Raw genomic sequence first — 17,143 nt, 5'->3', positions numbered from 1 at the left:
GGGGGTCAGAGTCACCATTTATGCAAAATCTGTTCCCCTTCCCCCAATGATGTTTCTGACCAAATTGGGTTCAAATCCTTCATAACTTTATGACTAGTAGCGATTTAAAGGAATTACCTCTATTTCCCATATGGGCCCCGCCCCTTTGGTCCCTTGGGGGTCAGAGTCACCATTTATGCAAAATCTGTTCCCCTTCCCCCAAGAATGTTTCTGACCAAATTGGGTTCAAATTCATTCATAACTTTATGACTAGTAGCGATTTGAAGGAATTACCTCTATTTCCTCATTAGGCCCCGCCCCTTTGGCCCCTTGGGGGTCAGAGTCACCATTTATGCAAAATCTGTTCCCCTTCCCCCAAGGATGTTTCTGACCAAATTGGGTTCAAATCCATTCATAACTTTATGACTAGTAGCGATTTAAAGGAATTGCCTCAATTTCCCCTATTGGGCCCCGACCCTCAGGCCCCTTGGGGGTCAGAGTCACCATTTATGCAAAATCTGATCCCCTTCCGTCAAGGATGTTTCTGACCAAATTTGGTCAAAATCCAATAAGAACTTTTTGACTAGTAGCGATTTGAAGCAAATGTTGACGGACGGACGACGGACGACGGACGCCGCACCATGGCATAAGCTCACCGGACCTTCGGTCCAGGTGAGCTAAAAACGGCTAAAAAATACCATCAACTTTCTAGAACCGAATCCACTAGTACCATAGTCGTACTATATTATATAGCTTAACGTAGGAGGTAAACAGCCAGATAAGATACTGGTGTTAAACAGGAGCGAGACCTCTCATTGATAAACTGGTCGTTAAAATGGCTTTACCTGGGATTTACGTCGTTTTAATTACGGTAAGCATCGACCATTGTGTGGTGAAACAACAATATAATTCTTTTACATTTTCCAAATTACTTCTAACCAGTAATGGTCCTATTGGTAATGTATAATAACAACTCAATGTTATAATAGAAATATCATGACTTTTATATACATATCAGCATATTCTTATCTCCCAATGAGCTTGATGTCGAGGGAATGAGAATACGTAAAAGCACCTTCGCTTCCAAAACAATCGGCATTGTTTATAGACAAACGGTATTGTATATAACAATAGATGTTTATTTTCTCTTTATAGTCAATTGTCAGTAAATGATAAGTACGAAATCCTCCACTTACAGTATTTTAATTCGTATTTTTGAGGTTGGATGTAAATAAATATCTACTAGTAGGTACAAATGCGGATTAAAGGAGAGGAAATTTGGTTTGAAAGGTCGATCACGTTTAGCCGTACATATGTAGAAGATAAGAGTTATATAGATAATGTTAGGCTACCAACTCCACACATACAAACAAAACAATATTAAGACATTTATGTCAACAGTTTTAGACAGACGAACATTACAACATGCTTATTTTGATATAAATTAAACATTTTGTTGAAATTCAGTATCATACACATTGGCAGGACACAAAATTGAACATTTTGTTGAAGTTCAGTATCATACACATTGACAGGGGATAGACAGGTGTTAAATTTATACAAAATTAAACAGAGAAATTCTCTGTCCTTTATAACTTACTCTTTGCGCGATTCATAGCTTTATAAAATAATCGTACTGTAAACTAAAAGAAAAAGATGAAAAAATATTCTGTTGTTCATAGCAATGCAACTGTTATGAACGCATATACCAAAAAATTCCTTGATTAAGGAGGATCCGTACACAGTATTTATCAAAGTGAAGGAGGGGAGGGGGATAAACGTTCCGATACGGTATCGATTGCAGAGGTGTCAAAGAAAATACAAAATTATGTAAAATGACATGGAACGTTTATGTCACCTGAATATATCCTAAAATGTTATGAACAAATAGTAGCTCTAAAACCAATCCACAATATCATAAATATTCATGGAAATGGAAGCGAAGAAAGCCATTAAATCATGCCTTTACATCTGTGATGTTGGTGTGAGGATTGTTAACACATCTGTGATGTTGGTGAAAGGATTGTTAACACATCTGTGATGTTGGTGTAAGGATTGTTAACACATCTGTGATGTTGGTGTAAGGATTGTTAACACATCTGTGATGTTGGTATAAGGATTGTTAACACATCTGTGATGTTGGTGTGAGGATTGTTAACACATCTGTGATGTTGGTGTAAGGATTGTTAACACATCTGTGATGTTGGTGTGAGGATTGTTAACACATCTGTGATGTTGGTGTAAGGATTGTTAACACATCTGTGATGTTGGTGTAAGGATTGTTAACACATCTGTGATGTTGGTGTAAGGATTGTTAACACATCTGTGATGTTGGTGTAAGGATTGTTAACACATCTGTGGTGTTCGTATAAGGATTGTTAACACATCTGTGATGTTGGTGTAAGGATTATTAACACATCTGTGATGTTGGTGTGAGGATTGTTAACACATCTGTGATGTTAGTATAAGGATTGTTAACACATCTGTGATGTTGGTATAAGGATTGTTAACACTTCTGTGATGTTGGTGTAAGGATTGTTAACACATCTGTGATGTTGGTGTTAGGATTGTTAACACATCTGTGATGTTGGTGTAAGGATTGTTAACACATCTGTGATGTTGGTGTTAGGATTGTTAACACATCTGTGATGTTGGTGTAAGGATTGTTAACACATCTGTGATGTTGGTGTAAGGATTGTTAACACATCTGTGATGTTGGTGTCAGGATTGTTAACACATCTGTGATGTTGGTATAAGGATTGTTAACACATCTTTCACGCCATTCATGTTTATTAACATTGTTGTTTACATATTCTTATATAACATTTTTACATGTCCATTTCTCCTCTGCAGCTGTTGCTGACCATCGTCACACATGGTTACTCAGCCTCTGTACACGATGTCCCCCATCCCTGTCCTGTAAAGGCTCCGTGCAGCTGTGACTTCAATAAAGTGGAATGTAACAATCTTACTCAAACAGAATTCCCGACCTTCACCAAGGTCAACGCCACTTGGCACTGCTGGACACTCGTCATGAATTATAATAACAACATCAAAAGGATCCCGACTGGAGCTTTCGATAATCTCCCCTTCTGTTCCCTTCAAATCGGTCATAATGGCTTCGAAATAATGGAAGATGGGGCACTGACTGGTTCAGAACCATATCTGGATTCCGTTTTCATGCAGTTCAATAAATTTAATGGAACTTCCGAACGATATTGCGCGAATGCCAAACATCACAATGCTGAGTATCCATGACAACCCCATAGCGACACTTCCGCGGGAAATGGCGTTTGCCTCTACCCTTCAGTTTCTTGATATCGGATCACCGGAAATGACGACATGGCCGGATTCAATTGGAACTCTGAAGGCGGTTTGGAGTTTGACACTTTATAAACTACCGATGTCGGATCTGCCTGAGAATGCTTTTGAAGGTTTGGAAAACTCAGTGACATCGGTTTCATTTTCTGCAACAAAACTTAAATGTATTCCTAAAGCACTTCGCAGACTGAAGAAAATGACAGGTTTGTCTATCACCGATAACACTGAACTAACATCTGACAATATTCCTGATGACGCGTTCAGTGGTATGGAATCACTTGGAGACATTTTATACGTAATTCCAGTCTAACGAGAGTACCAAATTTGTCCAATGTTCCTGTGCTTACCGATTTATATCTGACTAATTCACCATTGGTAAAGTGGGACCTAGACACATTGCCAGAACAGCCCCTCCTAAAATCAGTAGATCTCAGTAACACAGACATAGACCATATTCCAGCCGCCGTGAGTCGTATCAGAAGTTTAAGTATGTTATCATTAGAGAATACCAAAGTGTCCAGTATTGGACCAGGAGACTTTGCAGGGCTCCAAAAATTAAGGCAACTCGATCTTGATAACACGCCTTTGGCCAATATTTCAATGGATGCTTTTAACGACACACACATTCTACAAGGTCTGAATTTAGATTACACAAAGCTATCCGGGGTACCTAGAGCTATCGAACGACTACCGGCTCTAAGGTTTGTGGGTTTACAAAACATCACTATTGAATGTACGTGCACAGAACTTGGATGGTTGAAGAATTGGATCGGATTAAGACAACTGCTGGATTTTGGTGGGGAGTGCCACAACATACACATGTATTTAACAGACTATATTCATCAAGAGATCCCCAAATGTCCCTGAGGGGGACATCATTTTTATCATAAATATATAAAATACATATTGCAAATAAAAATTCATTTACTGTTCTGTCATAATAAAACTCTGTGATATTGCAAGTATGTTGGTTTTGTTTTCAATAGATGAAACAATAACAATGTGTCTAACTGTCTAGTACATACGAATACACAGATACAATTACCTGGAATAAAAGAACAATGCTTCACTAGGGTGTACATACACGTGTAAACATATCCCTATTCCTATATATTAACTATAAAAGGTATTACATATTTACAAATTATTGAATAAAATGTTACCAATTTATACTTTATTCAGAAACCTAACATACATAAAGTTTAATTTGAAATCTCACCTGATTACAAGGTGTTATAAATCCAGACCAGGTGTATGCCCCATATTTAATTAAGGCTTCGTAGATATATCACGGGAAAGAATTTAAAATGTAAAAATTATATAAAACTAAATTATTCTTTGTAATGATATGTTTGACCGAATCCACTGCACATCACAGGGACATGTACAATTATCTCACAACACAGGGACATGTACAATTAATTTCACAGCGCAAGCTTTGACACACATTGAAATTTAACACCAGATTTGTTGGTCAAACTTTATATTAAAATATATCTATCCATAACGTTTATCGCAATTTCGAGGTGTTATCCGAATTACAGTGATTGGACGTCCTGAAAAATTAGCTGAAAATACCAGCACTACATTCTGAGGAACATTTTTCTGATAATATTTCCATCTACACGAAAAAGAACCAATTTCCGAAATAACAATTCCCTCTAGTCCGGCGACTCCTGTAATCAAAGATACGTCACACTCTTCATATCTTTCTTGATCCTTACTAAAATGTAACCAGCAAGGCTAGACTACAACTAAACGTTATGATTAGTATGATGACTTCACCCAATTGTTAACTTTCCCATTGACTTCCCCTACCTAATATGTTTACATGTCACAATGACTCATATTCAAGGGGTTTTTCCATTATGACGATTTTCGTGACCGACCATATAGTCACTGGCAGAGAAATTAACAACAGATGCAGGTTGATGAAGACTATGGGTAATTCCTATGGTCGACATCACGGTATCATTTGGACGTAATGTTTTTCATATGGGTATATCAGACGGCGTTTTCGATGTTTGCTGACACGCCTCTTGGTTCCACTGTCGTCATCCAAGTTATCATTTTGGGAATGTGTCATGAACCCAGATTTGACCAGATGTGTATGGCCGATGTCGCCGTGACCTAGATTTGTATGGCGGGTGTCCTTGTGACCTAGATTTGTATGGCTGGTGTCGCCGTGACCTTAATTTGCATGGCGGGTATCGCCGTGATCTAGATTTGTATGGCAGGTTTCGTCAATGAAGCAGAAGACGCTTCCTCCTCCGGAACACCTGGTCCTTTTTTAAGTATCGTCATTTACTGTCCGAGTCTCAGCAAGCCCCAGCAGAAAAATACCAAGTAATACGGTTATTTGGAAAACAAAGATTGAATAGAATTTATTTTAAAAATTGCTTCTATGTCTAAAGGTTTTAGACAAAAATATTAAACTATTAGACATATTAAACACAGGAATCCATATAATTGTTATATGTGTGTCAAGCCGCATAATATCGTCTGCTATTTATATGTAATCAGATATTTCTCATGTTTGGAACTTTTCCTAACACTAAGCTAATCCTGGGTATTAACAATATAATATACGGTTGATAATATATCCATCTTAATCGATTAGCTTTATAGAACCTAATCCAGTATTACTATAGCTATACTATAGTATATAACGTCAGTACAACTTTAACATGTAGCGAGATAAGATACTGGTGTTAAACAGGAGCGAGCCCTCACATTGATAAACTGGTCGTTAAAATGGCTTTACTTGGAATAAACGTCCTTATATGTACAGTAAGTATCAACATTACCGTGACGACATGTTGATTTATTTATATGTACAGTAAGTATCGACATTACTATGACGACATGTTGATTTATTTATATGTACAGTAAGTATCAACATTACTGTGACGACATGTTGATTTATTTATATGTACAGTAAGTATCAACATTACTGTGACGACAGGTACAGTAAGTATCAACATTACTGTGACGACATGTTGATTTATTTATAGGTATAGTCAGTATCAACATTACTGTGACGACATGTTGATTTATTTATAGGTACAGTAAGTATTCACATTACTGTGACGACATGTTGATTTATTTATAGGTACAGTAAGTATCAACATTACACTGACGACATGTTGATTTATTTATATGTACAGTTAGTATCAACATTACTGTGACGACATGTTGATTTATTTATATGTACAGTAAGTATCGACATTACCGTGACGACATGTTGATTTATTTATATGTACAGTAAGTATCGACATTACTGTGACGACATGTTGATTTATCTATAGGTACAATATGTAACGTTCTCTCTATTTTTCGTGTTTATGAACCATTTACTGACTGCTGCCTTGGATTTATTATCCCAGAAACTAAACAAAATAAAAGGTTAATATTCATATTTACAATACAAATGTAGTTTCTTTTAACAATAACAGCGTTCAAAATATCAGATATCAAAAATTACTCTGCATGATATACCATTAACATTTGACGACATGTTTATCCATACATGTATAAATCAGCCATTTGCAAAAAACCGTTGCCAAACACCTAAACCCTTCTTCATGACAGCACATTCACACTGAATCGCAATATTTTCTTTCTAACAATACTATTATAGTACTCTTTGCATCTTATGAAATAAATAATTCGATGGCGGCTAACTGGGTGGAGTTCTACACTTGTTGAACAATAAACACACTTTCTTACACTAAGGTTATCGCAAAGTAGTACGAGGGCTGATTGATAAGTTGTGAGCCTCTTATTGAAGGATTTGAATTTTGCCGAACATATTGTATTACTTTCCAACATAATCCTCTTCAGTATCTATAGACTTTTGCTATCGGTGTTTAAGGGCTTCAATGCCAATTTTATAGAATTCCTTTTCTTGGCTGTTCAGAAAGATATCCACTGTGTGTTAGGGTAACGGTAAGATTTAGGGTTAGGGTGCCTGAAATAGCTGTTTTCAGTCTGGAAATAGAAGAAAGTCTGATGGAGCGAGATCAGATGAATAAGGCAGATGCTCAATCAATTCAAAGCCACAATCGTAAATGGCAGCCATGGCAATGACAGACTCTTTTACCCTAACCCTAACCGATTTTGTCCATTTTGCAAAAGGCGCTTGTCTTGTTTACTTTAGAGTGCCACCTCATCAACATAAACTAACCAAATTAGACCAGTCCTTTGGTACACGGCCCTACATAGTCAGATAATAGCAGGACTTAAAAAGAACATCATTGAGTACCTCCTTCAATACGAGGCTCACAACATATCAATCATCCCTCGCCAGTGTAAACATACACAATGGACCAACTTCTTTCTATCTGATGATATATAATTATAATTCAGCAAAACAATAAAAATATATTTTAAATTGATCACCAGCTAAGAAATGCTTCCAAACTAAACTTGAGAGTATGACATTATGTAAGAGCAATGATGGAAGGGAAAGAAATTCAATATAATAAACATTGACAAATCTAGATGGAGGCTCGGACACGATATCGACAGGGGAGGAGGTCAACAGATAGATGTAAATTAGGCCACAGATTTTGCTCATATTCGATGATCAAAACAGCCAAACATTTATCTTATTGTCAAAAGACTTCTTGATAGCATCCGCTTTTAAGCCATCAAATGTTAAAGCTCAGAGCCCTGTTAAATTTACAAAATCAAAGGATTTTTTTTATGTTATGGATTGGTTCCAATAAGATTTGCATTTTAGTTAACGGGAACGTAAATAAAAACACCATCTAACTTCGATAGTTTTGATACATTCTCTCAGTCAGATGGATTTTGTAATTAAGTGGTTTTGTATCTAAGCTTCACTACTATCTCCTGTGATCCGGATGGCCCGTCATCTGGAAGAGGCCATTCGTTAGCGGGAACACGATAGTGTTAATGTATATCAACATTATTACGTCTCATTGAATTAAAGTTTCGTATAAATATCTATCAACAGTTGTTACATTTCTACTGCAGCTGATGCTGACCATCGTCACACAGGTTTACTCAGCCTCTGTACCCGATGACCCCCATCCCTGTCCCGTAAAGGCTCCGTGCAGCTGTGACTTCAATAAAGTGGAATGTAACAATCTTACTCAAACAGAATTTCCGACCTTCACCAAGGTCAACGCCACTTGGCACTGCTGGACACTCGTCATGAATTATAACAACAACATCAAAAGGATCCCGACTGGAGCTTTCGATAATCTTCCCTTCTGTTCTCTACAAATTGCTAATAATGGTTTTGAAATAATGGAAGATGGGGCACTGAGTGGATCAGAACCATATCTTTTTTCTGTTTTCATGCAGCACAATAAATTCAAGGAAATTCCGAACGAGATTGCTCGAATGCCAAACATCACAATGCTAAGTATCAATAATAATCCAATTAAAACTCTTCCACAGAAAATGACATTCACCTCAACCCTTGAATTGTTTGATTTCGGATCACCGGAAATGACGACATGGCCACATTCCATTCGAACTCTAAAGTCGGTTTGGAGCTTGACACTTCATGACTCACCGATGTCCGATCTTCCAGTGGATGCGTTTGAGGGTTTGGAGGATGTGATTACGACTGTATCATTTTCATCAACTCATCTAAAAGGTATTCCGAAAGCACTGGACAGACTTAAAAAAGTGACCGATCTGTCTATCACCAATAATATTGAATTAACTTCTGCAGGCATACCTGATGACGCGTTCAGTGGTATGGTGTCGTTAGGGGATATTTTCATAAACAACAGCAGTATAACGAAAGTACCGAATTTGTCCAATAACCCCTTTCTTATCCACTTAACCTTGACAAATTCGCCGCTGTCACAATGGGATGAAGTCACATTGCCAGAACAGCCACTCCTACAAGTGGTAGATTTCAGTAACACGGATATGGAACATATTCCAGCCGCCGTGAGTCACATCAGAAGTTTAACTGCTCTATTTCTAGACAAAAGCAAACTGTCTCAAATTGGACCAAAGGATTTCACCGGGCTCCAGAAATTAAAGCAAATTAGTTTTGATACAACGCCTTTAACCAATATTTCAATGGATGCTTTTAACGACACACACATTCTACAAGGTCTGAATTTAGATTACACAAAGCTATCCGGGCTACCTAGAGCTATCGAACGACTACCGGCTCTGAGGTTTGTGGGCTTACAAAACATAACTATTGATTGTACGTGTACAGAACTTGGATGGCTGAAGAATTGGATCGGATTAAGACAACTGAATGTTTTTGGTGGGGAGTGTCGTAACATACGCGTGGATCTGACCGACTATATTCACCAAGAGATCCCCAAATGTTCCTGAGGGGGTCACTGCCATTATTGTCTATCATTTCTATCATCATGAAATAAAAACTCTCCCCCATATCAATAATTCATTTTCTGATTGAAGTTGATTAGTTTTGTTTACTGTTTCTCCTCTTCGTCAACTCCAATGCAATGTTTAAAGTTAAAGGAACATTTGCTTTGACGTCGATGTGTTGTGATACCCGCCATCATGCTGTGAATAAATCCCTACTCATCGTCACAAAATTGTTTTGTTGCTTTTATCAGAGTTAATCTTTTAATACAAACAAATGACTTTGAAAACATTCATCAAGTCTGATAAAAACTGATTCTGCTGAGCCTCCCCTAAAGGAAATTTGTCTATAAAATCCACATGTTTATGTATATATATATCAGAGAATGTAACTTATGTTTTAAACAACTTATGTATATCAGACAAAATAATTTATGTTTTAAATGTTTTAAAGCAACTTATGCATATCAGAGAATATTATTAATGTTTAAAACAAAAACTTAAGTATATCACAGAATTTAACTTATGCTTATAACAATTTTATGTGTCTCGGAGAATGTAATCTATTTGTTCATTTTACCAGTGATATATAAGAAAGTATCAACTTGTTAAAACTCATCATAACTTATATCATCACATCCAAGGTAGAAATTTTGGTTACTTTGGTGCACTTCTGCAAAACATACGGCAACTTTTGAAACCATGATCGTTCGACAACAGTCATGCCTGCAAACCTTACCATATAAGAGAAGAAACCGTTTGAATTACGTTGAACAACACATTCAAAAGGACGTAATCATTTTGTCGATCGTAACATCAAATGGACGTCCTCATTGGATATAATATATGAGTATACTTGGATGCCAGCATGTATTTTCCGTCATTTTCGGGGAATGTATGCTATATTTAACAATTCAATACCCTCTATGTATTACAGAGAAAACAATTTGTGTATATCACAGATATCATATGACTGTAAATCTCTTTATTGTTAAGTAACGAACCTTTTTTATTGATATACACCACACCAATAATGAAACATGTGTGACCGGTGTTATTGGCCTCGTGTTATTTAATACACCAACGTGCGAAACTCGTCTTGTTTAATTTACTATTACTATATGCATAAAGATACATATTGTTGAGACAAGAGTAGAGTAAAACACGATTAAAATGATTGGCTGTGCTGATTCCGATAGCCGAATCTGATGTCACTCGTTTCTCGTCAGTAACACATTTTTTTGTTTCTACACAAAAAGTAGGTTATATCACCAGAAGCAGGCCGTACCGTCACCACAGACCGTCCTAGTGTGATAGGAATGAACACAAGATAATATGGCCGTCTACAGGATAACCCGGGTAGTTCTCAGCGTAAGTATGGAGGTAATCTGTAGCAAGAAAAACACCCTGATAATGAATACCTTATTTTCCAGATTATGTATCCCCGTCAATTTTTTACTCCTTCTTTTCAGCCAACTATCCATTTTATCGTACTTGCTTTAGATGTGAACCATATTTTTTACTCAAGACATACGTTAGATATATGTAGTTAGAAGATACATTTGATAAATCGATAAGGATCTGATACACAGTGAAATGTCCCTAAACGTTCAGCTAATGCTCCACTGTATATGTAAGTAATATGCCCAACACTATTAATTTTGTTTATTTGTTGTTGTTGTTTTTTTTTTTTGTTTTTTTTTGCTTCATTATTTTGACGTTAAGGCTACACCGATATTGCTTTGTCATCCTTTTTTGTAATTCAGTGAATTGATGTACATGATAAATACAGAATACTGAGACCGTAATCCTCACTCTTAATCGAGAAAACAATGGAAAAACAAAACATGAATTTATACAGAAACAGTTGATAAAAATCCTTTTCTCTGGAGACGTAGGTGTCTTCTATCTCATCGACAATACCCGTATTGCAAATCTAGATAAAATCCAGGTGAATAGCACGTTCTCAAGATGAGAATTAGGGTTATAACGGAACCACTGGACATGTCGATTTTGACCATGTCTAACATATCACACAAGGAAATAAACCACTTCTTAGTGAGATCAGAATGTCGACCTCCACGTGGTCTTCACGAACTCTTTATTTTCAGATTCCATAGTGTTTTTATTTATTTATCATTTATTTTTGTCACCGAGTGATGTCTATCACACTACACACATTTCACGATCGAATTTTGTTCATATTTCACATCATACGGCACCAACGATGAGTAGGTGACACCTCTATAAGGTTGAACCCTGGTGATTTATTTAAGATAAATGTTGATGTTGTTTCTTCACGTCGAGTTTGACGATATCTTACATACCACACCTCTATAAGGTTGAACCTGAATGATTTATTTAGGATAAATGTTCATGTTGTTTCTTCATGTCGAGTTTGACTATATTTAACATACCACACCTCTATAAGTTTGAACCCTGATGATTTATTTAAGATAAATGTTCATGTTGTTTCTTCATGTCGAGTTTGACCATATCTAACATACCACACCTCTATAAGGTTGAACCCTGATGATTTATTTAGGATAAATGTTCATGTTGTTTCTTCATGTCGAGTTTGACCATATTTAACATACCACACCTCTATAAGGTTGAACCTGAATGATTTATTTAGGACAAATGTTCATGTTGTTTCTTCATGCCGTGCTCTGCATGTCCTCCCGGAGTTTATATTGTTTCAGTTTGTATGTCTCATAATATCAGACTTATTATGTCATAGCTCTAACGGTAGGACAATTTGGACAGAATTTTGGATTTTCATCCGATATCATCAATTTTCTTATTGATTAGATGTTTTATTATAAAAGCATATCTTTCTTTTTCTTTCCTTAGAAAAATCTTAATACCGCATTTGATGTTTTTTTTAAACTTTGTGATAGTTAACGACGTTGATTGATGTGGCTGCACGCCTACCCTGCCCGGCCCCGCCCCCGTGTACCTGTGCCTCCGAGGGTGATATCATTGACTGTAGTGACAAGGGATTGACAGACGTACCAGGAATCTCTGATGGCGGACAGCGACTTTGGACTGTAGATATTAGTCACAACCAGCTCACCACCATCCCGAAACGAGCGTTCGAAAACATAACTGTCGTGTCTCTCAATATGTCTCATAACCAGATGAGCACTTTGTCTATGGATTGTTTGGTTGGATCAAATGATGTCGTCACTTCCGTTCACATGGAATCTAACCAGTTTTGGTACCTTCCAAACGCCATAGATGATCTGACAAACCTGCAGACTCTCACAATGCAAGATAATACTTTTATTATTCTGGGAACTAGCATGTCGTTTGCGTCTACACTTCAATACCTTACGATAGGCTCCGAGAACATGCCCTGGCCGAAGTACATCGACCAGTTTAATGCAGTAACTGACCTAACAGTGACAGGCCTGCCGTGCTCGTCTTTACCGTTCGACGCATTCTTTAATATGGCGGACAAAATGAAGACCCTCGTGCTGCAGAATAATGAATGTGACGTCATGCCGGAGAGTGTACAAGTACTGACTAACCTGGAACATTTATCAGTTATTGGAAATCACCATCTGTCGTCACTGGATACCCATAACCTCACTTCACTTACCTCGTTACACGTAGAAAACAGCAGCCTAACAATTATGCCAAATATCTCACGAGGTCCTAATTTACAGAGCCTCTACATCACTTCTTCGCCAGTAAGATCGTGGGAGCTGGACGCATTACCATACCACTCGAAACTGAGGAACATCACACTTGATCACACAGACTTCGATCATGTTCCATCCGCTTCTTCATCAAGCATCAATGGTGGAAAACCTGTCGATGAGGAACACAAATATATCTAAAGTGAATGCTGATGACTTTTCAGACTTGTTTCTTCTGAGAAAACTTGACCTTAGTAATACACCCCTGGAAACTATCGAAATCGATTCTTTTAAGAACAACACGATGTTGTATTGGATCAGTCTGGACGACACCAGCCTCGTCACTATCCCGAAAGTGATAGGTGAGGTCGAGTCCCTTCACGTTCTCAACATGTCCGGGGATAGTATCAACTGTACATGTACTGAGCTGGGATGGATGAAGACATGGCAGGCTGTCGGATACATCACGGGGTCGGGATCCTGTCACAATACACAGATAGACTTAATGACGTACATACATGAATATGTACCTAAGTGTGGACCGTGAATGAGTGGATATTTTATACATATAATAGTTTAGCCATATTTTCTACGTTATGTTTTGATATAATGAATTATTACTCTTGTCATGATCAAACCCGACCTTTCTTAGTCGTGTCACTCACGTTATGGTCTTCAATTTACTCATAAATTATTAGTAAAACGTTTAATTGTTCATGATTAAAAAAATACATCAGAAATAACGAGTTGAAATACAGACGTTCTTTCACGTAATTTGCAAATGTTTAGGCCATCACCGATATCAGACGTCAGACATTATTCAATGTTAAGACCATCACCGATATCAGACGTCAGACATTATTCAATGTTTTGGCCATCACCGATATCAGACGAGAGACAGTATTCAATGTTTAGGCCATCACCGATATCAGACGTCAGTCATTATTCAATGTTTAGACCATCACCTATATCAGACTTGAGACATTATTCAATGTTTAGACCATCACCGACATTAGACCTGAGACATTATTCAATGTTTAGGCCACCACCGATATCAGACATATGACATTATTCAATGTTTAGGTCATCACCGATATCAGACGAGAGACAGTATTCAATGTTTAGACCATCACCGATATCAGACGTCAGACATTATTCAATGTTTTGGCCATCACCGATATCAGACTTGAGACATTATTCAATGTTTAGACCATCACCTATATCAGACTTGAGACATTATTCAATGTTTAGACCATCACCGACATTAGACCTGAGACATTATTCAATGTTTAGGCCACCACCGATATCAGACATATGACATTATTCAATGTTTAGGTCATCACCGATATCAGACGAGAGACAGTATTCAATGTTTAGACCATCACCGATATCAGACGTCAGACATTATTCAATGTTTTGACCATCACCGATATCAGACGTGGGACAGTATTCAATGTTTTGACCATCACCGATATCAGACTTGGGACAGTATTCAATGTTTAGGCCATCACCGATATCAGACGTCAGACAGTTTTCAATGTTTAGGCCATCACCGATATCAGACGTCAGACATTATTCAATGTTTTGACCATCACCGATATCAGACGTCAGACATTATTCAATGTTTAGACCATCACCGATATAAAACGTGAGTCATTATTCAATGTTTAGGCCATCACCGATATCAGACGAGAGACATTATTCAATGTTTAGGCCATCACCGATATCAGACAAGAAACATTATTCAATGTTTAGGCCATCACCGATATCAGACGTGAGACATTATTCAATGTTTAGACCATCACCGATATCAGACGGGAGACATTATTCAATGTTTAGGCCATCACCGATATCAGACGTGAGACATTATTCAATGTTTAGACCATCACCGATATCAGACGTCAGACATTATTCAATGTTTAGGCCATCACCGATATCAGACGTGAGACATTATTCAATGTTTAGACCATCACCGATATCAGACGTGAGACATTATTCAATGTTTAGGCCATCACCGATATCAGACGTGAGACATTATTCAATGTTTAGGCCATCACCGATATCAGACGTGAGACATTATTCAATGTTTAGACCATCACCGATATCAGACGTGAGACATTATTCAATGTTTAGGCCATCACCGATATCAGACGTGAGACATTATTCAATGTTTAGGCCATCACCGATATCAGACGGGAGACATTATTCAATGTTTAGGCCACCACCGATATCAGACGAGACATTATTCAATGTTTAGGCCATCACCGATATCAGACGTGAGACATTATTCAATGTTTAGGCCATCACCGATATCAGACGGGAGACATTATTCAATGTTTAGGCCACCACCGATATCAGACGAGACATTATTCAATGTTTAGGCCATCACCGATATCAGACTTGAGACATTATTCAATGTTTAGGCCATCACCGATATCAGACGTCAGACATTATTCAATGTTTAGGCCATCACCGATATCAGACGTCAGACATTATTCAATGTTTAGGCCATCACCGATATCAGACGTGAGACATTATTCAATGTTTAGACCATCACCGATATCAGACGTGAGACATTATTCAATGTTTAGACCATCACCGATATCAGACCTGAGACATTATTCAATGTTTAGGCCATCACCGATATCAGACGTCAGACAGTATTCAATGTTTAGGCCATCACCGATATCAGACCTGAAACATTATTCAATATTTAGGCCATCACCGATATCAGACCTGAGACATTATTCAATGTTTTGGCCATCACCGATATCAGACGTCAGACAGTATTCAATGTTTAGACCATCACCGATATCAGACCTGAGATATTATTCGATGTTAAGACCATCACTGATATCAGACATCAGACATTATTCAATGTTTAGACCATCACCGATATCAGACCTGAGACATTATTCAATGTTTAGGCCATCACCGATATCAGACGGGAGACATTATTCAATGTTTTGGCCATCACCGATATCAGACGTCAGACATTATTCAATATTTAGACCATCACCGATATCAGACAAGAGACATTATTCAATATTTAGACCATCACCGATATCAGACGAGAGACATTATTCAATGTTTAGACCATCACCGATATCAGACGAGAGACATTATTCAATGTTAAGACCATCACCGATATCAGACCTGAGACATTATTCAATGTTTAGACCATCACCGATATCAGACCTGAGATATTATTCGATGTTAAGACCATCACCGATATCAGACCTGAGACATTATTCAATGTTTAGGCCATCACCGATATCAGACGGGAGACATTATTCAATGTTTAGGCCATCACCGATATCAGACCTGAGACATTATTCAATGTTTAGACCATCACCGATATCAGACTTGAGACATTATTCAATGTTTTGGCCATCACCGATATCAGACGTCAGACATTATTCAATATTTAGACCATCACCGATATCAGACAAGAGACATTATTCAATGTTTTGGCCATCACCGATATCAGACGTCAGACAGTATTCAATATTTAGACCATCACCGATATCAGACCTGAGACATTATTCAATGTTTAGGCCATCACCGATATCAGACGGGAGACATTATTCAATGTTTAGGCCATCACCGATATCAGACGGGAGACATTATTCAATGTTTTGGCCATCACCGATATCAGACGTCAGACATTATTCAATATTTAGACCATCACCGATATCAGACGGGAGACATTATTCAATGTTTAGGCCATCACCGATATCAGACGTGAGACATTATTCAATGTTTAGACCATCACCGATATCAGACCTGAGACATTATTCAATGTTTAGGCCATCACCGATATCAGACGTCAGACAGTATTCAATGTTTAGGCCATCACCGATATCAGA

At 37.6% G+C, this 17,143-nt stretch overlaps 2 protein-coding genes across 2 annotated transcripts; both read left to right on the top strand.

Annotated features, from left to right (window-relative positions):
* Positions 1 to 3,205: 3,205 nt before the first annotated feature.
* On the top strand, positions 3,206 to 9,857 carry LOC117336546 (leucine-rich repeat-containing protein 40-like). Its single transcript, XM_033897157.1, has 2 exons — positions 3,206 to 3,503; positions 8,282 to 9,857. The coding sequence occupies exons 1-2, from the start codon at positions 3,206 to 3,208 to the stop codon at positions 9,634 to 9,636; spliced, it is 1,653 nt and encodes a 550-aa protein (XP_033753048.1). The 3' UTR covers positions 9,637 to 9,857.
* Positions 9,858 to 11,007: 1,150 nt separating this feature from the next.
* Positions 11,008 to 13,475, top strand: LOC117336545 (leucine-rich repeat-containing G-protein coupled receptor 4-like). Its single transcript, XM_033897156.1, has 2 exons — positions 11,008 to 11,013; positions 12,531 to 13,475. The coding sequence occupies exons 1-2, from the start codon at positions 11,008 to 11,010 to the stop codon at positions 13,473 to 13,475; spliced, it is 951 nt and encodes a 316-aa protein (XP_033753047.1).
* The last annotated feature ends 3,668 nt before the right edge of the window (positions 13,476 to 17,143 follow it).

The sequence above is a fragment of the Pecten maximus genome, chromosome 10 (genome assembly GCF_902652985.1).
Source record: "Pecten maximus chromosome 10, xPecMax1.1, whole genome shotgun sequence".
NCBI lineage: Eukaryota > Metazoa > Mollusca > Bivalvia > Pectinida > Pectinidae > Pecten > Pecten maximus.
This window is presented reverse-complemented; position numbering and strand designations above follow the sequence as displayed.